General features: G+C 38.4%; 4 protein-coding genes, 1 long non-coding RNA gene and 1 other non-coding gene across 6 annotated transcripts; 3 read left to right on the top strand and 3 right to left on the bottom strand.

Moving 5' to 3' along the window:
- The first annotated feature begins 117 nt into the window (after positions 1-117).
- On the top strand, positions 118-2,996 carry LOC103450593 (uncharacterized). The gene is made up of 7 exons (XM_008389959.4): positions 118-450; positions 547-805; positions 1,263-1,442; positions 1,536-2,166; positions 2,273-2,379; positions 2,467-2,526; positions 2,613-2,996. The coding sequence occupies exons 1-7, from the start codon at positions 277-279 to the stop codon at positions 2,639-2,641; spliced, it is 1,440 nt and encodes a 479-aa protein (XP_008388181.2). The 5' UTR covers positions 118-276; the 3' UTR covers positions 2,642-2,996.
- LOC103450517 (fructose-1,6-bisphosphatase 1, chloroplastic) lies at positions 2,973-5,384 on the bottom strand. The gene is made up of 4 exons (XM_008389880.4): positions 4,714-5,384; positions 4,070-4,294; positions 3,232-3,738; positions 2,973-3,145 (listed from the first exon to the last, which is right to left on the bottom strand). Exons 1-4 carry the CDS (start codon positions 5,143-5,145, stop codon positions 3,074-3,076), a joined length of 1,236 nt encoding a protein of 411 aa, XP_008388102.3. The 5' UTR covers positions 5,146-5,384; the 3' UTR covers positions 2,973-3,073.
- Positions 4,393-4,465, top strand: TRNAE-CUC (transfer RNA glutamic acid (anticodon CUC)). Its single transcript has one exon. It is a non-coding gene; the product is annotated as a tRNA-Glu (tRNA).
- A 2,968-nt stretch (positions 5,385-8,352) lies between the features above and the next one.
- On the top strand, positions 8,353-10,294 carry LOC103450515 (uncharacterized). Its single transcript, XM_008389879.4, has 3 exons — positions 8,353-8,854; positions 8,969-9,295; positions 9,898-10,294. The coding sequence occupies exons 1-3, from the start codon at positions 8,791-8,793 to the stop codon at positions 10,077-10,079; spliced, it is 573 nt and encodes a 190-aa protein (XP_008388101.1). The 5' UTR covers positions 8,353-8,790; the 3' UTR covers positions 10,080-10,294.
- Positions 10,295-17,822: 7,528 nt separating this feature from the next.
- On the bottom strand, positions 17,823-19,921 carry LOC114819932 (uncharacterized). The gene is made up of 2 exons (XR_011574119.1): positions 19,459-19,921; positions 17,823-18,012 (listed from the first exon to the last, which is right to left on the bottom strand). It is a non-coding gene; the product is annotated as an uncharacterized lncRNA (long non-coding RNA).
- A 678-nt stretch (positions 19,922-20,599) lies between these two features.
- LOC103450514 (laccase-7-like) lies at positions 20,600-23,361 on the bottom strand. The gene is made up of 6 exons (XM_008389878.4): positions 23,198-23,361; positions 22,822-22,973; positions 22,286-22,530; positions 22,050-22,178; positions 21,009-21,956; positions 20,600-20,911 (listed from the first exon to the last, which is right to left on the bottom strand). The coding sequence occupies exons 1-6, from the start codon at positions 23,285-23,287 to the stop codon at positions 20,781-20,783; spliced, it is 1,695 nt and encodes a 564-aa protein (XP_008388100.2). The 5' UTR covers positions 23,288-23,361; the 3' UTR covers positions 20,600-20,780.
- Between the last annotated feature and the right edge of the window lie 959 nt (positions 23,362-24,320).

Below are 24,320 nucleotides of genomic sequence, written 5' to 3'. Positions count from 1 at the left end.
AGAATTTAGTTTTGGGCCGTTTTATGATTTGTTGGGCCCCATGAGCCCAATGAGCCCAACCAAGCTTGGAACTTTTTATCCTTCGTCCCCAAAATTTCAAAAACTCGCGCGGTTTCTGTTGTTCCATCTCCCTCCTCTCTTTTCCCTAAAACTCCCTCCTTAAAAAGGCTCTCCCATTTTCTCTTTCCTCAGATCTCAACCTCTCCTTCTCCTTCTTCTTCCTCCTCGCTTCCATCCGAGCCCTAGTTTTCCACCGCATCTCTCAATATTCAGAAAATGGGGAAGCAGTCCAAAGGCAAGAAGTCTGAGAATTTGGGTAAGGGAAAAGTCACCCCCGTCCAAATCGCCTTCATCGTCGACCGATACCTCTGCGACAACAACTACTCGGAAACCCGCTCTCTTTTCAGAACCGAAGCTTCGTCCCTCATCGCCAAATCGCCGATTCGAGAGGTACCCACTTGGTTTTTCCCGACGATTTGTTCGAAATCGGTCTGAAAGATTTCTTATTTGTCTGAATTGGGATTTGGGTTTTTCTGATTTATGCAGGCACCTAAGAGTTTGCTGAGCTTGGCGGAGATTTTGGACGAGTACATACTGTTGAAGGAGCAGAAGGTGATTTTGGACCAGGAGAAGGTCCGGGTGGAGCAGGAGAAGACCCGGGTCCAAACCCTGCTGAAGGGGATGCAAAGCGTGATGAACACTTACAATGCCGGCGGAAGTCCCGCAGTCTCTGCACCTCCTGCTGTGGCTCCGAAGCCGATGCTTATGGCTACTCCGTCTCACCCGTCTAATGGGTCCGCTGCAGGTACAATCCTAAGCCTCCCCGTCTGGTTGTTTGCTTTGTGTTTGAAAAATTGCCTGAATGAATTGAGAAATCTTGTGGAAGTTGCATGTTTAGAGAGCTTATATGCTTCAACTTGAACTCGTAGACTATACATTTATTTGCCTTAACTAGTTATTTGAACCATTGATGGCTACAATGTACAATTGCAGGTAATATCTTATTGTTTTTGTTTGTGTTTGAGAAATTTGTTGCATTCATTGAGAATATAGAGAAAGTTGCATGTGACTTTTGAGAGCTTAGATGCTTCAACTTTTAGGCGTTTCGATTTCTTTGCCTTAAATATTTGAACCCTTTTGAGGGTGTGATAAATTAGCAAAAACCCACAAGAATAATCGCTCTATAAGCTATGAATTCAACATGGTTTACTTTTTGTTTTCCGGCGCCTTTTGATTGGGTCTTTTAATGCACCAAACACCAGTTGCTCCTGTGTCAACACCTTCCAACCCCAACATGAGGCCTGGGAATTTCTGCTCGCCAATTACAGTTGACCCACCTACAACTAAGAGAAAGAGTTCTAAGGTTCCCGTGGATGGTTTGAATGCTGCTAAGAGATCTTGCAGCAAATTACCTGCTGGCAAGAGCAATATGCACAACAAAGGTATATGACTGTGCATGTTCTTCAAAGTTGTGCTGCTCTTAATCTGTTTTATATCATTAGGTGTTTATTTTCCTTGAACTTTAAAATGAGCAGGAGAACAAGCGGTTTCAGGATCAGGTGATGCACTCGATAATAAAAAATCTGCCCAATCCTCTTTGGCTGTTCACCCATCACCTCACGATTTGGTTCCCAATGGCTCCACCGTGGCTAAATGCTTGTTCAACCAGCCATCATTTTCTGTCCCAACTAATAACTCTGGTCCTCAGACACCTCAGCGAGCAAATTCAATTCAAGTCAGCAAGTCTACACCTTTTGAGATTTCTTCCACTGCTACTTGCAGTTATAATTCTCCTCCAGATGTAAATCCAACTTGCACCATTTTTTCTTCAAAGAGAGTGACTCTGAGCCCAAACAAAGCTTGCTACACTGTGGAAACAAACCATTGCATTTCTTCACCTGCCAAGACAAGTAAGAGGGAGTCCCATGTAAAGGGGAGGCTCAATTTTGACTGTTCTGATGTGCCAATGGGCTTGGAGAAACCATCTGGCGATGAGATTTCATCACCTGAGTCTGAAAGGGAAGTTGATCTCTTTGACATTGATTTGACGAACTTTGATGCCATTGGGGCGGATTTCTCCTTCACTGAAATGTTAGGTGAATTTGATCTTCATTGTGAAGAACTTGGTCTACCAAACTTTGATGCTTCCACTGTGACGGTTTCGGGGTATTCTCTACCTTCCATACTTTACATCACAACTACTACATTATTCTCTTCACTACTTTCATTTCACTTCAATTCTCTTATGTTCTCTTCTACAAAACTCTTATAGGTCATCTTATGAATCTGCGGATGGTAACGTGGGGGCCAATCAAGTTTTGTCAGAATTTACATCAACTGTGACAGAAGTACTATCAGAGAAGGACATGAATGTGCAAGGTAATTTAACACATCTTCTATTGCCATAAAGTTTGCAACCTGTTCATCCATCTTGAATATCTAACAAGTTATTTGTGGTTGTTGCAGGATCTGATTCCTTGACTGCGATGAAGTCTGTGACAAAATGTATTAGGATTATAAGCCCTGGTAAATTCACCATCTTCTCTTATGTTTCCCTTCCATTTGCATTCACAAGTCTAGAATTACTAATTCGCATGCTTTCACAATTGCAGTGAAAAATCGCGGAAGCTCTCAGGATTAGGAGAATTGTATTGCAACGATCTGACTGTTTCTGGGAATGACTGTTAGGCTGACATGGTACTGGACTTCCTGCAGAAGCTTTCTAATTGTGTTAACAATTCAACAACTTAGAGTTGCTGTATCATTAGATAACTCACGGTGTGAGTCTCATGCTCCTTAGAAATACATGTAATTTTGTAGTTAATACGCTCTGGTTGCAGTCCTGGGCTTACGTAGGCTAATGGCTTGTACTTGGTTCCGTTTCATGTAAGTCTCTCTCCTCGAACATGAAGGATTGTTCATATTTAACAAGGTCTGCTTTTGACTTTCATAATTTCAGCAAAAACAAAATATAAAGTCGAAGTCTCTTTAGTTCATTGTTCTTCTTGAGAAAAAGTTCTCATACAACTTTATCTTCACAAAACAAAATTAAATCTCTTTGTTGTCATGCTGATCATGCTAAGTACTTCTCCAATTTCTCCACCTCATCCACGCTTCCGATGTAAAGCGGAACACGTTGATGGATCTGCAGAAACAAAAGTAGAAATTGTAGTCAATCAATTTACAAGGTGAGCTGCGGAAACTCACAACCATTATAGGAATTGTACTCACCTCAGTTGGTTCAATGTCAAGTACTCTGGAACTGCCATCGGACCCTTTCCCGCCAGCTTGTTCCACTATAAAGCTCATTGGTGCACACTCATACAACAGCCTCAGCTTCCCATTCTTGCTCTTCTTGTCTCTAGGGTAACCATAAATGCCGCCATAGAGCAGCGTCCGGTGGAAGTCACCAACCAAGCTGCCAATGTACCTTGCAGAGTAGGGCTTGCCACTAGGACCTGGGTCCTTAAGATCATCAATGTACTTCTTCAACTTGTCATCCCACATCTGATAGTTCCCTTCATTGAATGAGTAAATTTTTCCGGCTTTTGGAATCTGAATGTTTTCTTGAGTCAAGACGAATTCTCCGTACATGGGGTCCAAGGAAAATGCAAAAACACCAGTCCCAATTGTGAGCACAAAGATCACAGAGCTTGAATACATGCAGTAGCCAGCAGCAAGTAGGTTGCTTCCTGGCTGGCACACGCTCACTACACATTTCTGTTCCACACTATCAAGCTGCAATGCAACATTGAAGCATTCCAACCATTCAATTGCGAAAATTGGGGAAAACCCTAGCCGGATTACTACGTTTCACATTAGAGAACTTCCGTGCAATGGAAATGCCATTGTGAGATCTTAAGTCAATTACGCACCGTTATTTGAGAAAGTTAAAATACATGACAATACGTGATTGACTTGAAATACCACTACAATGAGATTCCCGTGGCAAGTGTATCTCAAGTTATCAACTTATGTGACATATAACATGACATTTGACAGTTCCTTATCCGTTATCAATGAATGAAATTTATGACCAAATGAAACATTGTCGTATTAGTGGACTTACGGTTGAGTCCTCTTCAATGTGTGCAAAGCATTCATCATTCGGGCTGTATATTCCGAAGATGGATCCAGTGGAGACAGCAGCATCAATGTTGGATGATCCATCAAGTGGGTCAAACACCACAATGTAGTTGCCGGAATAACTCTCTTCCACCGCGACTGGCACATCCTCTTCCTCCGATGCTATAATCCCTGTCCTTCCGCTTGATCTCAGGCAATTTGAGAAAACCTGTTTGTGCAGTTTGTGCTACATGATCAAACTCTCTATTTATGAAGGTGGGCCGACTCAAACCATTTTATTGATTGTGACCAAAACAAAATTGCTAATCCGTTGTAGTCTAGTTGGTCAGGATATTCGGCTCTCACCCGAAAGACCCGGGTTCAAATCCCGGCAACGGAATTGTTTTTGTGCCTTTATTAGATTTTACTAAAACTCTGCCTATTTTTTCTCTTTGTTAAGGAACATTTTTGTTTAATTTTGTCCTTTTTTTTTCTCAGATAAATACCAAAACCATCACCAAATTGATTAGTAATTTGAACTCAATGAGAGGGAATTAGAATTTGAGTGTTAAATGACAAACATATTGTCTTAGCCAATTGACTGAACTCACGTCTGTATTTCAGTTAAGACTTAGAAGAAGCACAAACCTCGTTGGAGACAACATCAAGTTTCTTCTGGTCCTCTCCTTGGATATTAACCGCACCCTGAATCCCAGTCAAGTTGGAAATGCTAGCCCTCTGCACCAAAGAAGCAATCTGCTTGCACGCCACCGAAATGCTAGAGAGCACGATGGTCAGCTCGGCATCGATCACCCCGGCCTGCTCTTGCATCAGCAGCCAGCTCGTCAGCGTCTGAATCTCGTACCCGCTCTTTTTCTTCGGCTCTGTTGTCTCCGCCGCTACGGCCATGCACCTAACCCCGTCAGCCGCATGCCTCCTCTTGTTGTAAGTTAAGTTAGGGCACGAGACGACTGTTTTGGACCCCAACACACATTGTTGGAGAGAAGAGGTGTTACAGAGAGACCGGGAGCTTGAGCATAGGAGTTGGGACGACGGTGAAGTTAACGTTGCTGCAACCATGATTTGGTGTTTCTGATTTTTGCTCTGATTTTTCTTTTCAGTGTCTGATTTTCTGGTTTTTTTGTTTTTTTTTAGTTGGATTGTGTGTGTGGGATTTGTGAGGTTGGCAACAATTTCTGATATTTTTCTTATTTTATTTTGGGTCCCACTTATCTTGCTTTTGTAATGTTTGGTATTGCGATCATGGTTTCTTGGAGGAGGCCAATAGGGGGAGGGAGATAACAAATAACAAGTGGGAATTCAATTTGGGTTGGATTTGATGTTTGGTTTAGGTCGTTAATCAACTCCATTAAGCCTAATTGCTAATGATTGTGGGCTTTAAAACCTAGGCTCAGGAACCTTGATCCCCAAGTATTTGGATTAACTTAAATTTATAACAAGGTGTAGCGGCAAGTTTTACTTTGGAGCTCTTAGCAATTTGCATAAAGCTTGGTTTCACCGCACAAGTGACCCAGATTTGGCAGAAGGGAAGACCTCTAGGCTAGATTTACATGATCTTATTATTGGCAATGACGAAGTGTTATGGGAAAAGATGGTGAATATCTTTGTTGGTTCTTGGAAATGAAGGTTATAGGTTCTCATAATCTCGTATTCTGTTCTCTTAGTGACCAAAGAATGCTTGATCACTCATCCTTAGATTTAACAATAAAAGTGCAGAATAAGTAGATGTGCTATTGATATGTTAATCTCAACATTTGATATCAAATCTAAATGTGAGTGACCACGACTTCTTATTCATCAAGTGATCAAGAGAACGTGACTCATCTTGTATAAACAGAAAACAAAATTTGTTTGGTACTATTCAGCTAAAGAAAGACAGAGAAAAATAAAAGGCGAAAGGGATTTGCTATCAATTTTTGGCATGATTTGGCGGGAACTTGAAACCTCAAATGATATTTAATTTCTGAAAATTTATTTGGAACTTTAATGTCAAAAAATAAATACACAAATTTTGCTTTAATAATATGAAGTAGCAAACGGAGGACAACTTAAGCAATAACTTGGCAATTCTTTTTTATCTATGATTTAAAAAATTAGAACTGAACAACTTTGCAGATGGAAGACCTCTATCATGCATATATATTGATTGTATAATTCTCTCTCCCTAATTCCATTTAACTATGACAAATCCTTTCCTTGATGTGATATACTACCCTTCTTCTCCTTTTTATTTTCCATACATCGATATTCTTTCCTTCAATTCCACCTTTTGGACATTGCAGACAATATTAATTAAAAGAGAAAAAAAAAAGGGAGCAGTACAATCAATGACAAGGTGGAGATTCTTTTCTTTACCCTCTTAAGGGCATCACACACTGTTATTTAGCCACGGATATGTATCTGTGCATTTGTGCACCAGTAGATGGCGTATTGGTGTCCATATGGATTATAGCTCAGTGGAAAAAGATGATGTGATGCATGTCGGAAAAACAGATGCAGCGATCTGCAATCCAAATTACCTTTGGAAGAGAGCCACCAAAACCACATGTAGTGCGGTAAGGATCAATAGAAACCTAGGCGGAGGACAGTGACTATGCATTAGGAGATGCACGGTGGAGAAATTTTTTCTTGTGACCGGAATATAGATGGTACACCACGTATTTTTATGAAAGTGGTGGAAAATTTTATTTTTTAAGTTATTAACATTTTAAGCTTTGACACTGAAAATAGAGTGTGAATAACCTAAAAGACACTTTTGGAATTAGTGTGAATAGCCATATTTTTTTACTAGTAATTATAAACTTAGGGAGTACTTTTGGGGAACACTTTTGCTTGCATTCCTTATCCGATCGTGAGCATCACTACTATATTAGTTGTCATAGACAGGTTTAAGTTTTGAAATCTGTTGAGTAAAGAGAATAAATTACACTCGTCCGACGGTACTTGACCGGGTGGTGATGCTCAAGGCATGCAGCATGAGGTTATAATACTTCATTCATACTTCTTTTTGGGTCAATAGACTCAAGTCACTCAATACCTTACATCTCAAAAAGTATAATCTTTGACCCGTGTGAGTAAATTCGCAGCAATGATCTGGTGTTCTGGAAATCATCGGAACCTAATTTATTGGCTTGTTTCGATTAGTTATTTCTCTAAACAGCGACACGACATGGCATTCACATGAAAATTACCGAGAAAAAACAAGACGACATTCATTCATAAAGATCTAGACTTTCCATTGAAGCCGAGTGAACCATTCAGAAGTTCACGCGTGGAACCCTAGCTGTCGTTTAATGTACACAAAGGAAATTAACTTCACCGCCAAGATGACGACTTTCGGTTTAGCCATCAACATATTCATGGTTCGAGATGGCTTGTTCGCGACGTTAATATGACCTAGTCCAAATCAAATGGAATTTATAAGTTGTAAAGCAAAAATATTGGAAACGCACAGCATGGGTACATGATATTTCTATTTTGTTAATTTATTACAAGTGTCGAAAAGTCAAATTCATTGCATTTGTCATGTTATTTAGGTCCAACAAACCTTCTTGACTTTGCAATATTTGCTTAATGGTTTGTCTAGTTTAGCTAAACAAGACAAATAAATAGTAGTAGAAATATATTTTTCTAATTTCTTGTTTACCTTGACGAAATTTGTTAATTAAGGTCTTTATGGTAATCATATCGAACTCTAACCTTGCTGGCTTTTAGTTGTATCACAAAGGCAATAAGTTACAAGAACATATATTAGTTAAAGTACTTCATTAATATATATAAAAGCATTTTAGCCAAAATAGTCTCTGAGATTAACATAATTAACTCATTTTTTTGGTCCCTGAGATTTGAAATTAATAGGAGTGGCTCCTGAGTTTGTCTACATCAACACTTTGGTTGTTTTATGAAAATCTCCGTTAAATAAAGATCAAAATGATAAAAATACCCTAACAATAGGCTAAAATGATTTGACAAAATTGATGGTATTTTTGTTATTGTATTCTTATTTAATGGAGATTTTTCATGAAAAGATCAAAATAATTGATGATGGACAAACTCAGACACCAATTCTATCAATTTAAATTTTATAAATCAAAATAAGAAATTACTGTCATTCTCATAATTATTTTGGCTAAAAAGCCATATATTAATATTCAACTTGTTGAATGGAAAAGGAATATAAACCAAGAAGCCACATAGAAAGTTCAATATGTACAACGTCGGTCATGCATCTATACAAATTAAATGTCAACAAACCTAACACCACATATGGAGAGAGAGAAGAAATTTCAAATTGCAGGCTTTCCACACGTCTTTGCATTATCAAATAAAACAAGTCAATAAACAATAACAAAATCAAAACTAAAAAAATAAATAATAATAACCAAAAACAAATAAGAAAAAATAGAAAATAGAACAAATGACAAATTGGGCTCCAAACATAAAATGCGAAGAGGATCGTAGACATACAGTTTCACCAACCTGCAGGAAGGTAACGCGTCCATGAATGTAGAGACGCCGCCTTATATTTCAACGTTTCCATCTCTATATATAGCTAGTCGTAGCCATTTGTTGTTTCACAGTTCATAACCTCCTCCTCCTTATAAATCCACCCTTCTCCCTTCACTCTAATCTCACAAATAAATCTCTCTTCTGAGTTTTTTTTCGTCCAACAAAACCCCACATTAGTTCTCAGATCCTCCACACATGGCGGTTTCCACCAAGTTTTTGGCTCTCTTCCTCTCCTTCCTATCCATCCATGCAGTTCTAGGTGAGTTGGTCATGACAATGTGTCTTCGATCGGCTATGGTTATATACAATGTTCTTTAACTAATTAATTAAATGGATTGCAGTTATTAAACTTGTTTTGATCATTTTTTTTCAGGTGAGTTTATATGCGAGGATTTGCCGAACGATGTTTGTGCATTTTCGGTGTCGTCGGCAGGGAAAAGGTGCTTGTTAGAGACCATGTCCAAGAAAGATGGAAGCATAGAGTATCAGTGCAGGACATCAGAAGTTGTGGTGGAGGGAGTGGCTGATTACATAGAGACAGATCAATGCGTGCAGGCTTGTGGGATTGATAGGAAGTCTGTTGGGATTTCGTCTGATGCCCTCCTTGAGCCTCAGTTCATGGCCAAGCTCTGCTCTGCTCCTTGTTACCAAAAGTGCCCCAACATTGCTGACCTTTACTTCAACTTGGCAGCTGGAGAGGGTAAGAATATTTTCACAAATCATTAATTAAATTCTTCTTTTTTTTTTCTTTCGGATAATTATATTATTTAGTGGTTCCAAACTTCCAAGTGGTTAAGAATGATTGTTTTGTCACGCCTAAAACATTCCTTCTCTTCTTTTTAGGACTAATATTAAATCAAAAGAAGAATGAGATAGATTGAGAATTCTTTAATTTATCGGTGTATGAGTTACACTATTACATTAATCGGTTTGATATGCTTAACTATTTTAACAATTTTATGTTGCCTAGGAATATGCTTCACTTTGGTCTGCTTTCGTTTTCTTTTTCTGTCATGTTGGTGGCATTGTGATACCTTCCTTGTGATAGATTTCCTTCTAATTTAATCAACCCTTTTACTATGGTACACTTTAATAAAATGGAGGCATGTGATTAAACGAAATATTCTTACATACAACTGGTATATGCAAATTTTTTTTATAATTTCATTGTATCACATGTTGATCACGTGACCAAGTTTTACTACGATTGTATATTAGACATCTTATTCTTCTTGTATGTAAGAACTGTACAATGTAACATAATCTAATATAGAACTTAATTATATGTTTTGAAAAATGCAGGTGTATTCTTGCCCGATCTCTGCGACAAGCAGCGTTCCAATCCTCACCGTTCCATGATCGCGCTTCTGAGCTCTGGCGAGGCCGCCCCTAGTCCTCACGGCTCCCAATTACCATCAGGGTTGCATGCGGCATATCCCCCTTCAGAGGCATTTGAACCTGCATCTGCTCCTAGTCCTATGTAATCATGCTGTGTAGTTTCTGCAAATAATTTCTTTTGAATTATATAATATTAGTGTATATTAAGTGAGGAATAATTACATTAGTTGGAAAAGAAGAGGGGCAATTTCGGTTCATTTTGTTTGTGGGTGGGATTTGTTGAGACATACAACCTTTATATCAAAAGTAATTGTATTACTTACTTTACAAATGTCAGATCAATACATACAATGCTTATACATTTCTTCTCCAAAATTCCAAATAATCTAATTTTGGGGTTTTCAATTGATTAAAATTTATTTCCTTGCTATGCTATGCTCTGCTTTGCTATAACAACAATTTGGTATCGAACTCACTATTCATGATAAATGAACTTAAGGTAATTATAGCTCAAGTAGTTAAGAGTATTTATAGTGCACCTAGGTTCTATGTTTGAATTGCCACTCTCATGCTGCAGCTTCTATATACAACAACAACAAAGCATTTCCTTACTAAGTGGGGTCGGCTATATGAATCCTAGAATACCATTACGTTCGGTTCTGTATCATATCTTCCGTTAGATCTAAATATTATAAGTCTAATAAATATGGTGCAAATTTTGGTCATGTGCTAACGTAACTGTCTACAAACCAGTGAAGTTATTGATTCGCCATCCAGCATAGAAATCCAATCCTGTCGAACTCCTTTGGAATTGGGCTACGATTTCTGGATAGTTTGGTCCGACTTAGATGGGCCTCTAAATACATTTTTACTTCCACGTTTATGTATTATGTGGTACTGTAATTCAGTCACTTGTTACCGCACAATTTCTTGAACTTCAATGGCAGAAATACGACATTTGCAATATCAATACTAGAGAACCATCACGGAGTGATTTTGTGGTTGGAGATGAATTTCATGTCCGTATTTCACACGACACGTCATGAGTTCGATTCTTAGCGTTTGTGTATCACACGATGATGGTATGAAAGATTGAAATGTTTTTGTGAGTCTTTTTGCTCCCGCAAGAGTGGACTGTCAAGCCACTAGTCTTCGTTATAAGGGAAAAAAATTATCAAGAGCTTGAAATTACATGGAGCTAAAATAGAAACAATTAAGAACCTCTAAACCGGTGTCCTCCCTATGTATAGTTCATATTAATCTCCCTTTACTTTTCACTTAAACCTCTCCACTCACAAACTAATCTCTTTTTGTTTGTCAATTGGCGACAATCTTACACAAATTAACCACATGGATTTATTGATTTTTTTTTCTTTTCCTTTTCTTCTCTTCCTCTCTTCCCTATTCATCCATGCATCTCTATGTACACATATGTCATTACGTTTAATCATTAAACATGGTTAGTTTGAAATGAGAATTGTTATTGGCATTCCAAAATTTTCATTTTACACTTCAAACCTTCTATAATTAGAAAGAAAAATACACTTATTGTTGGTATATGGTCCAGCCCATGATCAATGTTCTAGATTATTCTAGTAAGCAAGTAAGGTGGTTGGAGCATGCTAGACAATTCTAGTATGTTATTAAGTTGATGGAAGAAGCTAGAGAGTACTAGCTTCCTTGGTTGCAAATTGAAAGATCTAGAAGCTACAATGTTGTGGCTAGTCTAGAATTATATATGCTAGAGGTTTGAAGAATACACTAGAAACAAGTAGAATGCCAAACATTCACCTATAAATATGGGTGTAGTAACCAATTAAGAACCAAGTGTGAGTAGCAAAGGATCAAGTCCAAAGCTAGAGTTCCACTCCAAAAGTGAGAGTGAGAGTGTTCCACTACACATTGTGAGTAAAGTTTAGAGTGATAGAAAGTGTGTGTCATACTTTCTTGTATCCATCAAGCCTTGTCTTTGGCTTGGTAAGACTACTCTTGTTGTACTCATCTTTTTCATATAGTGAAGATTGATCCTTGTTTTGTGGACGTAGGCATAAATTGCCGAACCACATAAAATTCTTGGTGTCCATTTTCTACTTTACCTTGTGCATTCTCTATCTTGTAGTACCGACATTCCTAACAAGTGGTATCAGAGCCGGTTGGCTCGTACTACAAGATGGAAGGAAGTGGCACTATGATCGAACTCACCAACTTCAATTGGGTAACATGGAAGACAAGGATGAACGACATTCTCTGTTGCAAGGATCTGCATGAGCCAATTGAAGGAGATGCCGCTAAGCCCGAGAGCATGTCCGATGTTGAGTGGAAGAAAATGAATCGCAAGGCTATTGGCACAATTAGACAATGGGTGGACGATAGTGTTTTTCACCATGTGTCTAATGAAACCAATGCCCGTGAGTTTTGGATGAAGCTTGAGTCCTTGTTCGAGAAGAAGACCCCAGCCAAGAAAGCCTTCTTGATCAAAGAGCTCATCAATGTGAAGTACAAGGATGGTTTAAATGTAGCAGAACACTTGAACAATTTCCAAAATATCATCAACCAGTTGGCTACTATGAAAATGACGATTGAGGATGAGCTGCAAGCGCTATTGCTACTTGGATCATTGCCAGACAGTTGGGAGACCTTTGTAGTGAGTATAAGTACTTCTGCTTCTAATGGTGTTCTTACTCTTAATAATGTTAAAAATAGCTTGCTCAACGAAGAAACAAGGAGAAAGACTTCAGGCACAGATAGCAACCAAGTATTTGTTATAGAAAACCACGGAAGAAGCAAGAGTAGAGGGCCTAGAGGTCATGGCAGGAGTCCTAGCCGATCCAAGTCAAGGTTCAGGGGTGCATGCCATCATTGTGGCAAAGAAGGCTATATGAAGAAAAAATTGTCGAGTTTGGAAGAGAAAGCAAAGGGAATGAAACAATCAAAAGAAAGATGATATTGGCAATACCACCGCTGTCATATGTGGTGATGTACCAGAAATATTGTCTGTTGGTGAATGTCTGCATATGGGCAACTCTGACAGAGACATTGAATGGATCTTTGACAATGGAGCTTCCTTCCATACTACGTCCAAACGGGAGTTCTTTAGTACATACAAAGAAGGTGACTTTGGCATAGTGAAGATGAGAAATGAAAGCTATTCCAAAATTTTTAGAATTGGTGATATCTGCCTAAGAACTAATCTCAGCTGCCAGTTGATGTTGAAAGATGTGAGACATATTCCTGATATATGTCTCAATCTGATATCCATCGGTACCCTTGATCGACAACGATATTATCCCCATATTGGCGAAGGAAATTGAAGCTTACCAAAGGCTTAATGGTGGTAGCAAGAGCACGACTTTGTTATACGTTGTATCGGTCAAATGCCAAGGTTTTGAAAGGTGAGTTGAATGATGTGGATGACTCATCTCTAGACTTGTAGCATAAGAGGCTAGGCCACATGAGCGAGAAAGGCCTACAAGTTTTGACAAAGAAGTCTCACATTCCCTTTGCCAAAAGTACGTCGTTAAACTCTTGTGAGCATTGTTTATTCGGAAAACAAAGAAGAATTAGTTTTTATGTTCCATCTACAAAGAAAGGAAATTTGTTAGATCTTGTTTATTTAGATGTGTGTGGTCCCATGGAAGTCGAGTCACTTGGAATAAATAAATATTTTGTTACTTATATTGATGATGCTTCACGAAAGGTTTGGGTGTATTTGTTAAAATCCAAAGACCAGGTGTTTCAGACATTCCAAAAGTTCCATGACATGGTGGAGAGGGAAATTGGGAAACCTCTCAAGTGCCTTCGTAGCGACAACGGCGGTGAGTACACATCTCACCAGTTTAGAGAGTATTGTGTGAAACATGGCATACGTCATGAGAAGACAGTTCCTGGAACTCCACAACATAATAGTGTTGCTGAAAGAATGAACCGAACCATCATGGAGAAAGTCAGGTGTATGCTGAGGACTGCAAAGTTATCTAAGCAATTCTGGGGTGAAGCTGTAAAAATAGCCTGCTATTTGATCAACCGATCTCCATCAGTACCATTAGGTCTTGATGTTCCAGAGAGAGTATGGACTGGTAATGATGTGTCTTACTCTCATCTAAAGGTGTTTGGTTGCAAAGCTTTTGTGCATGTGCCCAAAGAGCAGAGATCGAAGTTAGACTACAAAGCTACACCGTGAATCTTTCTTGGTTATGGCGGTGAAGATTTTGGTTACAGATTATGGGACCCATACCAGAAGAAGTTTATCCGAAGTAAAGACGTGGTCTTTTATGAAGATCAAACAATTGGGGATTCGGATAAAGAGGCACAACCAGATGGCGCAGTCAGAGGAGTTGATCCATTAGCTTCATATGAAGAAAGTCACGATGACATCCTTGAAGCAGCTGCCAATGAAGTGCCTGCAGAACCAGATAATGTTGATCATGGGAAGCCTGATCAAGATGTGCCAAACTATGAAATTGCTGATCAAGGGGAACCTAGTCAAGAAGAGCAAATTCAAGGAGAACCCAATTAGGGGGAGCTTTCAGCTCTGCAAGAGAATGAAGATCAGGTCAGAAGATCTAGCAGAAGTCGAATATCATCTACCAAGTATTCTTAATCAGAGTATATCATGTTGACTAATTATAGAGAGCCCGAAACTTATGAGAAGGCCAGAGCTCATAAACACAGTGATAAATGGATGAAGCCAATGGAGTCAGAGATGGATTCCTTATTAAAGAATGATACCTATAAGCTGGTGGAGCTTCCAAAGGGCAGAAAAACATTGAAAAACAAGTGGGTGTTCAAATTAAAAAGAGACAACAAAATGACAAGGTACAAGGCTCGTTTGGTTGTCAAAGGTTTTGGTCAAAAGAAATGAGTTGACTTTGATGAGATTTTCTCACCGATGGTGAAGATGACTTCCATTCGAGTTATCCTTGGTATGGCAGCAAGCATGGATCTTAAGCTCAAGCAGTTAGACGTTAAAACTGCATTTCTCCACGGCAACTTAGAAGAGGAGATATATATGGAGCAACCCAAAGGCTTTGAAGTCAAAGGTAAAGAAACTTTGGTGTGCAAGCTCAAGAAAAGCTTATATGGTCTTAAGCAGGCTCTGAGACAGTAGAATAAGAAGTTCAACTCATTCATGGTGAGTAATGGGTATAAGAGAACTCATGCTGACTCTTGTGTCTATATCAAACAATTTTCTGGAGGTAAATTCATCATTTTATTGCTTTATGTTGATGACATGTTGATTGTCGGTTAAGATGCTTCTATGATTAAAAAGCTAAAAGAAGAGTTATCTAAGTCATTTGACATGAAGGACTTAGGGCCAGCCAAGCAGATTTTGGGCATGGAGATAATTCGTGACAGAAAATCCAAGAAGTTGTGACTGTCACAAGAAAAGTATGTTGAACGGGTGCTTGAAAGGTTCAACATGAAAGCAGCCAAACCGGTAAGCTCACTTTTAGCCAATCATATCAAGTTGAGCAAAGAGTCGTGTCAAAAAACATATGAAGAAAATGAGAAAATGGCAGTTGTTCCCTACTCTTCAGCGGTAGGAAGTATCATGTATGCAATGGTGTGCACACGGCCAGATATTGCTTATGCAGTAGGTGTGGTGAGCATGTTTCTCTCTAATCCAGGGAAAGACCATTGGAAAGCTGTTAAGTGGATTCTCAGATATTTGAAGGGGACTTCTAAGATGTGCTTGTGCTTTGGTGGTTCCAAACCAATCTTGGAAGGGTTTACAGATGCTGACATGGGAGGTGACCTGGATGGTAGAAAATCTATGTCTGGGTACTTGTTTACTTTTGTAGGGGGAGCCGTGTCTTGGCAATCAAAGTTGCAAAAGTGTGTTGCTTTGTCCACAACCGAGGCTGAATACATAGCCGCTACAGAAGCATGCAAGGAGTTATTATGGCTGAAGCGGTTTCTCCAAGAGTTAGGTTTGAAGCAAAGTGATTATGGCGTTTATTGTGATAGTCAGAGTGCTCTGGATTTGAGCAAGAACACTACATATCATTCACGCACTAAGCACATTGATATTCGTTATCACTGGATTAGAGATGCTATCGAGAACAAGTTGCTACAGCTGAAGAAGATTCATACCGATAATAATTCTTCGAACATGTTGACAAAGGTAGTCACAAAATAAAAGTTGGAATTCTGCATTAAGGCTGCTGGGATGGACTCCAGGTAACTTGGAGTCATGATCGGAATTCCTCCCTCATGGACTGGAGGGGGAGATTGTTGGTATATGGTCCAGCCCATGATCAATGTTCTAGATTATTCTAGTAAGCAAGTGAGGTGGTTGGAGCATGCTGGACAATTCTAGCATGTTATTTAGTTGATGGAAGAAGCTAGAGAGTACTAGCTTCCTTGGTTGCAAATGGAAATATCTAGAAGCTACAATGTTGTGGCTAGTCTAGAATTATCTATGCTAGATGTTTGAAGAATACACTAGAAACAAGTAGAATACCAAACCTTCACCTATAAATATGGGTGTAGTAACCAATTAAGAACCAAGTGTGAGTAGCAAAGGATCAAGTCTAAAGCTAGAGTTCCACTGTAAGAGTGAGAGTGAGAGTGTTTCACTACACATTGTGAGTGAAGTTTAGAGTGATAGAAAGTGTGTGTCATATTTTCTTGTATCCATCAAGTCTTGTCTTTGGCTTGGTAAGACTAAGCTTATTGTACTCATCTTTTTCATATAGTGAAGATTGATCTTTGTTTTGTGGACGTAGGCATAGATTGCCGAACCACATAAAATTCTTGGTGTCCATTTTCTACTTTACCTGGTGCATTCTCTATCTTGTAGTACCGACATTCCTAACACTTACGAGGAGTGTAGAATGAGATTTTTAAAGTGTTTAATAACAGTTCCCTTCGAAATTAATTAAACTTAAGAACATTGTGCGTTGTGTTTAGAATCTTGGTTATAATTTCCAGGTGAGATTATTTGTGAGTATATGCCAAATGAGATTTGCGCATTTTCGGTGTCATCTTCGGTAAACAGTGCTTGTTGGAAACGATCGCGAAGAAGGGCAGAAAGGTTGGACACGAATGCAAGACGTCGGGAGGGGTGGTAGAGAAGATGGCGGAGTACATAGAGACGGATGAGTGCATCAAGGCATGCAGTATTGATAGGAAGGCAATTGGAATTTCCTCTGATTCCCTCTTCGACCCTCGAGTTCTCAAGATGCTTTGTTATCACAGGTGCCCTAACATTATTGAGCTTTACTTCAACATGGCTGTTGGAGAAGGTACGTAATCAAGATCTCGCACAATCTACGCGCAGAAGATTGACGATTTTTCTTAATCTTAGAGCTTTAGTGATTATCTAACGTGGTATTAGAGTGTTCTAACTTGATGTACTAACATTTTTTTGGGGTAAAAAATGTACTTACATTCTTTGTCAACTGTTTTAATTAAAATGCAGGAGTATTCTTGCCTTATCGATGCAAAAAACAACGTTCCAATCCTCACCGTGCCATGGAAGAAATTTCGAGTTATGGCGATGCTTCTGCAAATGCCCCTCGTCCTGTTTCGCAATAATATTTATGAACAAAGCTTCATCTTGCATTTTCCCCTGGTCCCTTCTAGCCATGCATGTTGCATGGTGTTCCTCTGGAATGTTAGTAGCAAGGAATTTTGGAGGAGATTTGTAACATTAATGAAGCGTAATCCCTAATACTAGACCACCAAATTTCTGTTTCAAATAGTATACACTAGAAAAAGTGCCCCCGCGCGTTGCTGCAGGTGTTAAAAATATTTTGGAAATATATCTTTACAGAAAACAGAGGTTTGTTATCCTTTGAGTTTCAAGTTTTGAATCAAGATCACTAATTCTAAACTACAATACGAAAAACTATTTCCAGACTGTTGGACATCAAGAAGAACACTAATTCTGAAATACAAATTCAATTTCTCTCCATGTTAAAAAGCATGTAAGCAGAGTCAAAGGACATAGTTTCTATTACCGGAACAAAAAATTGAAACCATATACATTGAGAAACATGCAAAACTCACTTGGGAATGCCGGATTAGATCGGTCTCAACCAAGTTCAAAGTGAATCCAAAATGGGCACAAAGTTTCTGAAATAAAAAACCAAAGCACATGAGATACTAACAAAAGCCATAAAAAAAAAAGGATAATCAAAACCTTGTGCGGCAACAAACATGCAGAACTTACTTCGAAAACCCAGATCAAACCAACCAAAAACCCAAAAATATTATCGGAATCAAACCAAAAAAGCAGAGAAATTAACAACCCTGACTACTAATCGAAGAACAACATATGCGAGCCATAATCAACCATTACACATATTTGAACAACAATTTAGGAAATCAGTATATCACAAAGAGAAAACAATCTCACACTTGCAATGACACTTCTTATTAGTATAACTAAACTACAAAAGCACTCAGCAAGTTATGCCGTGAACAACCAAGGATCGAATACATCTACTCAGATCATGTCTATAACTCAAGGACTCTAGTAGTGGAAGATCTTCGATCTAACATTTCATATTTGTGATACGCAAAAGAAAACATACAATATAGCATGAAGACCAAAGACCATAAATCCAACTCACCAAGTGTTTATTTTTGGCAGGTCGTAAGAAGAAACAACACCTTCATAAAACTTGCAGACAGAAATTTCATGCAAGAAAATAATCATTTGGGGCTTAAAACTTCAGCGTCACAGACTTAGTGGGCCATATAAAAAAGCATTGAAAAATCGCAAAAAGAATAAAGCATTAACCCAAGAGGGATTTGACTCTTCTGGCAGTTTGGGAAGCCAAAAATTTCACCCATGGGGTATCTACTGAAGATCGTAAGCGGAAACAAAATAACACATGAAAACATCCTGCAAGTCATGGTCAAGTTACTGACTTCTTGCATTGGGTCAAGAACAGATATATGGTTGCCGCAGCAAACAATGCAAAAAAAGGAGGTGTCATGGTCAAGTTACTGACTTCTTGCATTGGGTCAAGAACAGAGATATGGTTGCCGCAACAAACATTACAAAAAAAGAAGGTGGGTTCGGTCCACATAATTCAAATTTTCCAAGTAAAATTTAATCCTAATCTCTCACCATATATACCCCTTTTCTCCTCGCTCCCAAGCCCACACCACCACCTCTTCCTCTCTCTCTCTTCCCAAAACCCAAGACTTTCTGTTTCTCCAAACTCGGCTACCAAACAATGGACACCACCACCTCTTCCTCTTTCTCTCTCTTCCCAAAATCCAAGACTTTCTATTTCTCCAAACTCGGCTTCCAAACAATGGAACCCAGTTCACCAATGAATGCCTATTTTTCAACTAAATAGGAAATTTTCCCACGAAACCGAAAGCTAGGAACTTTGACAATGAAATTAAAGTTCAATTAAACCAATTTACAATCAGATGAGATGGAAAATTAGCTAATTAATGCGATTCGATCCTTTTCTGGGCGGATTTTCCAAATATTTCACGGAAAAAAAAAGATTAATTAACGATTTAATCAAGCAATTGGATAACAATCAGAGAAATAGAGACCTTGATTCGAAGAGAAATGGTGAAGCCCTAAATCGAGGTGCTTGGTGCAGAGAAGAGAGGCGAGGAGGGAGACGGGGAGAGCAGAAGTCGAGAAGGTGGGTTTAGAGACTGAAACGGTGGGGAAGCAAGCATCTATAGAAAAGCTGGGTCGACATACAAGAAGGAAGGGCAAAGTTGAAATAACAAAAAAGAAGCAGGGGTGAAAATGGAAGAACACTGTTAATGAACAGTGTTTTTTGCGTTGGGTTTTAGTATATGTATAATGTCCCAGAGCCTTATCGTTTAAGAGTAGATGATGCCAGAAAACGCACACATTTAAACCAGTAACGTAATTTGATTCACTTTTACTCATCACCGCTATTAGATAGGTGAATACACGTCCCACGTATAGAAATCGACCATGCAATGTGATCAAGGCTATCATAACAAGATGCCAACTCATTTAGAAGTCAACTTGGACGACAAGAACACAACTTAATCACATGCTGGAGAAATTATTAATACGTGTGAAATCAAATTGTAATAGTCAGTTAGGACAATTTTAAATTGTAAGCAGTCACGTTCATAGTTGTCAGCATGTTATACGTAAAATAAAGTGAAGATTCAGTAAAAAAGCTTACAAGGAATGCATTTTTCTTAAGCATTATTATTAACAGCTGTTAGTTTATAAGATTTAAACTAAAGATTATCTTTAATAAATTTTTTTGTAATTGGAACTATTATGGTGTGGCTATGTGATGGGCAGACCAAATCCCTGATAGTATAAAACCTAAAATCTGCTGATTTGGGGGCTCAATATGATTCAAGTGATGTAGTTACTTTTTTTTTCCCCTTTTCAAACAAGGATATTCCAGTGTAATTCTAAGATGAGATAATTCTTAAGAGGAGGTCGTGTCTATACGAAACAATCAATGAATCAGTCATAATTAGGTATCATAATTAACATAAATATTAAATTTTATTATCATCAATGTAAATCGAATATTAGACTTTTCATGTACTAATGAATAAGAATACGACTAGATAATTTTACTTGTTCTGAAAAAAATAAAAAATAAAAAGAAGAGGCCAGAGCTAACGGGATTAAGTAAACAAAAGGTTGTCAAGTCATTCCGCGAGTAAATTAGGACATTACTTGAAATATTATGAATAAATAATTTATTGTGATTTTAGTCAAACAATGATGACCAAGTTTTACAATACATCCGTGACTAATTTTATTACAAAGTTATTCATTTGTAACCAAAAGAATGAAAGTGACCACGATATTTTTAAAGTACAAAAAAATGAAACAATATTTTGAGATGCCTTTCGAACAACTTCTAACATTTGGGAAGATCAAGTGGTGGCGGAGGCAAAGTAGATTCTGGCGTCGGTCCATTTTCAACCTCAAAAGCCATGCCTAGCCCCCAGGGCACATGAACGTCCAAATGACAGTGCATGTACCAAATACCTGAGATAATAGTTTACAACAAATAATCAGAATTAATTATTAATAATATAATTAAAATACAAGACATTCAACTACTGTGGTGCTTAGTAAAACTAACCTGGATTATTTGCTTGAAACCTGATCACAGCCCATCCTCCGACCGGCACACCAATTGTGTTACGTATTTGTGGATTAATGAAGTTAAATTTTTTGGGGTCATTAATTGGGTCGTAATTACCAAACCCTTGTGCCAGCACGTGGAAATTGAAGCCATGGAGATGCATCGGATGATTCTCAATCGCCAAGAACGCTGTGTTTTGAAGCACGACCTCCACCGTCGAATTGAATTTCAACGTCTTGACCTTGGTTGATTTTGGGGCATATATCAACGACAGGTCAAAGCTAACGTTCGTGTCCGTGTAGTCAAACTTGATCGGAGGCTCGTCAGGAAAATCTCTGGTGTAAACCCCACTCATGTTGTTAAACTGTGCTTCCATCATGGATGTATTGCTCGGAAGCACGAATGACTCGTTGTTCATGCTAGCGGACAATCGATTAAAGAGCGGGCCCTGACATGTGGCATTTTCCGGACACAGCTCCAAGTTGACGCTAATTGTCACAAACATGCGCTCGTCCACCTTGAGTGGGACCGGGACCCACTGGGGCCCGCCGGCAAGGCCGGTGAGATTGGTTAAGAACTTGTGGGCCAATGGTGTGTTGCGAGGGTTGGGCATTGAGGGCATAATGGGGGTTGATGATCTAGAGCCCTTGTAGACGATGATGCCTCTGGTGGTTGTGTTATCAAAGTTAATGTTTGCGCTAGCATAAGGAGTGGCGGCCATGAAATAGGATCCAATAGGTTGATTGAATTTGACGAGAACGTCAGTGGTCTGGCCGGGTCCAGTAACCACCACGTCGGTGACATAAGGAGTGGTATAGGTGGCGTCGATAGCGACAACTGTCATGTTGTGATTGGCTATCTTGAAGAAGAGTTGGTTATTGAGTGCAACATTGATTAGGCGTAGGAGGTAGGTCTTTCCTCTCACCACATTGAGTTGATATGTCTCTGATAAATTGATGTTAAATTATTAATATTCATCATGCAAAAGTAGTATATAAAAATAAAAAAATTTACGTGCATGCATGCATGGTTACATACGATTTTGAGAGCAGTCGTATAGATCGCCGGGAAGTCCATTTATGGTGTAAGCATTTGAACCGTTAGGAGCAATTCCGGTAGCTAGGCCTTCTTCCTCAATGTCAACAACATTACCATTGTACCACTCTCCTGCAATTCCATCAAACAATTTATAATTAGTCATAAAAATCAATGTTTAAGTGCGTTTCATGATTAATATAAACTAAATTGAATTGTTTAGTTTGATTGTTAATTACCTAATAAGATGGGAACTTCTTTGGCGGGCTTGAGGAAGGGGAAGGATCGACCGACTTTCGGGTGGATTATGAGTGCTCCGTGGACGGTTGCGCGGAGCCACGAAACGTGGGCATGCCACCAAAGGGTGCCTTCTTGTCCGGTGATATTAAATTTGTATGTAAAGCTTTGTCCAGGGCGTATAGGACATTGAGTTACATATGCAGGTCCATCCGCCCATGCACTCAGAAGCTGAAAGATTCCATGCCTGCGTTAAGAAAGAAACTATACAACATGAACAAAACATAACCCAACGTTCGCCTGGGGGATTGTTACTCAAGAAAAAAAATTGACTAAGAAAATATGGGTATGCATTTTGTTCCAAGTAATGTGATTTAGATACATAAAACTCACACTGTTACACGTGTGGGTCCCAAATAATTTGGTTGGGTCATCTTTATTGAAGGGTGCGTTAGTAAGTGTGTTCAAATAGAATTTTTGTTTTGTTCTAGTATATGTTAAGGGGTAAATGATTTTGGATATGTAAACTAATATTTACCAGTGAATAGTAATGTTGTAGGGTGATTGGTTTAAAACGTGGACAATAAGTGTGTCTCCATCTCGTGCATATATTGTCGGTCCTGGATAGCTCCCATTTACTACAGTAATCGATTGATTTCGGCACAGTCGGCTAACTGTCATGTTGTTTACCTGAAACAATAGAAATAAAAAGAAAATTATGACTACTATTATTCAAAGGAAACATTCAAATAATTAGTGAGGAAATATGCATGACAAAATAAGGATCCCAAAGGGCTCGTTTGAATATTGTTTCTAAAAGCCGCTTCTATGACCCAAAAATATTTTGAATTTTTCTGTCAAATTGAATCAGAAGTGTCAGAATGCTCTTTTAGCCATTATGGGAACAGACTTACATTAAAAGAATGCTCAACAATTGCACCAGAGGCTACTGAAGAAGCCAATAGAGCTACAGCACATACTAGCACAAATGCTAAGCGTGCCATGGGGAAGAAATTAAAGAACTAGCTGAAGGGGAAATGAGAATCGTATATTGTTATGAAGATATTGTATTACTCTTGTGATGTCTTAGAGATCGATATATGTTGTTTATATATAGGCATTTGGAAAGAAGCTGCGAACCCATTATTTCCACAATTAGGTAACACATTAGGTAATAAATTTTTATCATTTTGCTAACTAAGGACTTTGAAAAGTTGAACAAAATGACTGGTATTGTATATCCAGCTAACAGTTTGATTAAGTTGGCGATTCATCAGAGAATGCTAGCATAAAGATATATGAACAGAAGTCAGAAACTCGGTTCTTGAAGCAAACAAACCATGTTGAATAAGATCCTTTTGACCATAGCCAATCTAAGTACTTTACAGGCTGACAAACTAGAAGAACACGTTTGGATTTGGATTTGAATTCTCAATGTAAACATAGTAAGACTTCTTCTCGATTGGTAAACAACTGATCGGCTCGGAATAACGTTGACATTGGAAATACCAAATTTCGTTTTTTTATAAAAGTGGAAAAGTTCGTGTGTGTTTGTAATTTTTTTTTTCTTTTAATTTAATTTAGGAGGAATTCTCAGTACTTAATAAATTAAGAATAATGCTTGCATTTCTCAATGTGAGGATGTATATATATTATGTATTTACGAATAACTTATTTTGACTGAATAAAATCAACGATTGAAAACGTCTAATTTATTAATCTTCATTTGAAGATTACTCGTACAAACAATTATTTGAAGTGAAGATCGTTTAAGCATCCAAATATGTCGAAATAATAGACGGTTCATCATGAAACAATGGATAGGGACTCAATTGGTATTTTCAGCTCATTTTCTCATTTGGTGAAACCCTAGGCTAAACTACTACACGTACATTCCATCTTTGACCTATTAAAATCCCAGAAATACAAAACTTCTGCAAGCCACCTTTCACAGTTGTATTATGTGGTGGCCGACATAAATGGTCACATCACAGATATCGTCAACCCTATTTTAATCCTCATGTCATATTCAAAAGA

Source organism: Malus domestica, chromosome 12 (genome assembly GCF_042453785.1).
Source record: "Malus domestica chromosome 12, GDT2T_hap1".
NCBI lineage: Eukaryota > Viridiplantae > Streptophyta > Magnoliopsida > Rosales > Rosaceae > Malus > Malus domestica.
The sequence above is the reverse complement of the archived record's forward strand: the minus strand, read 5'-3'. Positions and strand labels throughout refer to the sequence as shown.

Coding starts and splice junctions, on each gene's coding strand:
- LOC103450593 (XM_008389959.4), top strand. CDS start 277: ATGGGGAAGCAGTCCAAAGGCAAGAAGTCTGAGAATTTGGGTAAGGGA. Junction 806..1,262: donor GTCTAATGGGTCCGCTGCAG/GTACAATCCTAA, acceptor ACCAAACACCAG/TTGCTCCTGTGTCAACACCT. Junction 1,443..1,535: donor GAGCAATATGCACAACAAAG/GTATATGACTGT, acceptor TAAAATGAGCAG/GAGAACAAGCGGTTTCAGGA.
- LOC103450517 (XM_008389880.4), bottom strand. CDS start 5,145: ATGGTTGCAGCAACGTTAACTTCACCGTCGTCCCAACTCCTATGCTCA. Junction 4,295..4,713: donor TTGATGTTGTCTCCAACGAG/GTTTGTGCTTCT, acceptor CTGCACAAACAG/GTTTTCTCAAATTGCCTGAG. Junction 3,146..3,231: donor TTGACATTGAACCAACTGAG/GTGAGTACAATT, acceptor TTGTTTCTGCAG/ATCCATCAACGTGTTCCGCT.
- LOC103450515 (XM_008389879.4), top strand. CDS start 8,791: ATGGCGGTTTCCACCAAGTTTTTGGCTCTCTTCCTCTCCTTCCTATCC. Junction 8,855..8,968: donor ATCCATCCATGCAGTTCTAG/GTGAGTTGGTCA, acceptor ATTTTTTTTCAG/GTGAGTTTATATGCGAGGAT. Junction 9,296..9,897: donor CAACTTGGCAGCTGGAGAGG/GTAAGAATATTT, acceptor TGAAAAATGCAG/GTGTATTCTTGCCCGATCTC.
- LOC103450514 (XM_008389878.4), bottom strand. CDS start 23,287: ATGGCACGCTTAGCATTTGTGCTAGTATGTGCTGTAGCTCTATTGGCT. Junction 22,531..22,821: donor TACAACATTACTATTCACTG/GTAAATATTAGT, acceptor TTCTTAACGCAG/GCATGGAATCTTTCAGCTTC. Junction 21,957..22,049: donor ATACGACTGCTCTCAAAATC/GTATGTAACCAT, acceptor TCAATTTATCAG/AGACATATCAACTCAATGTG.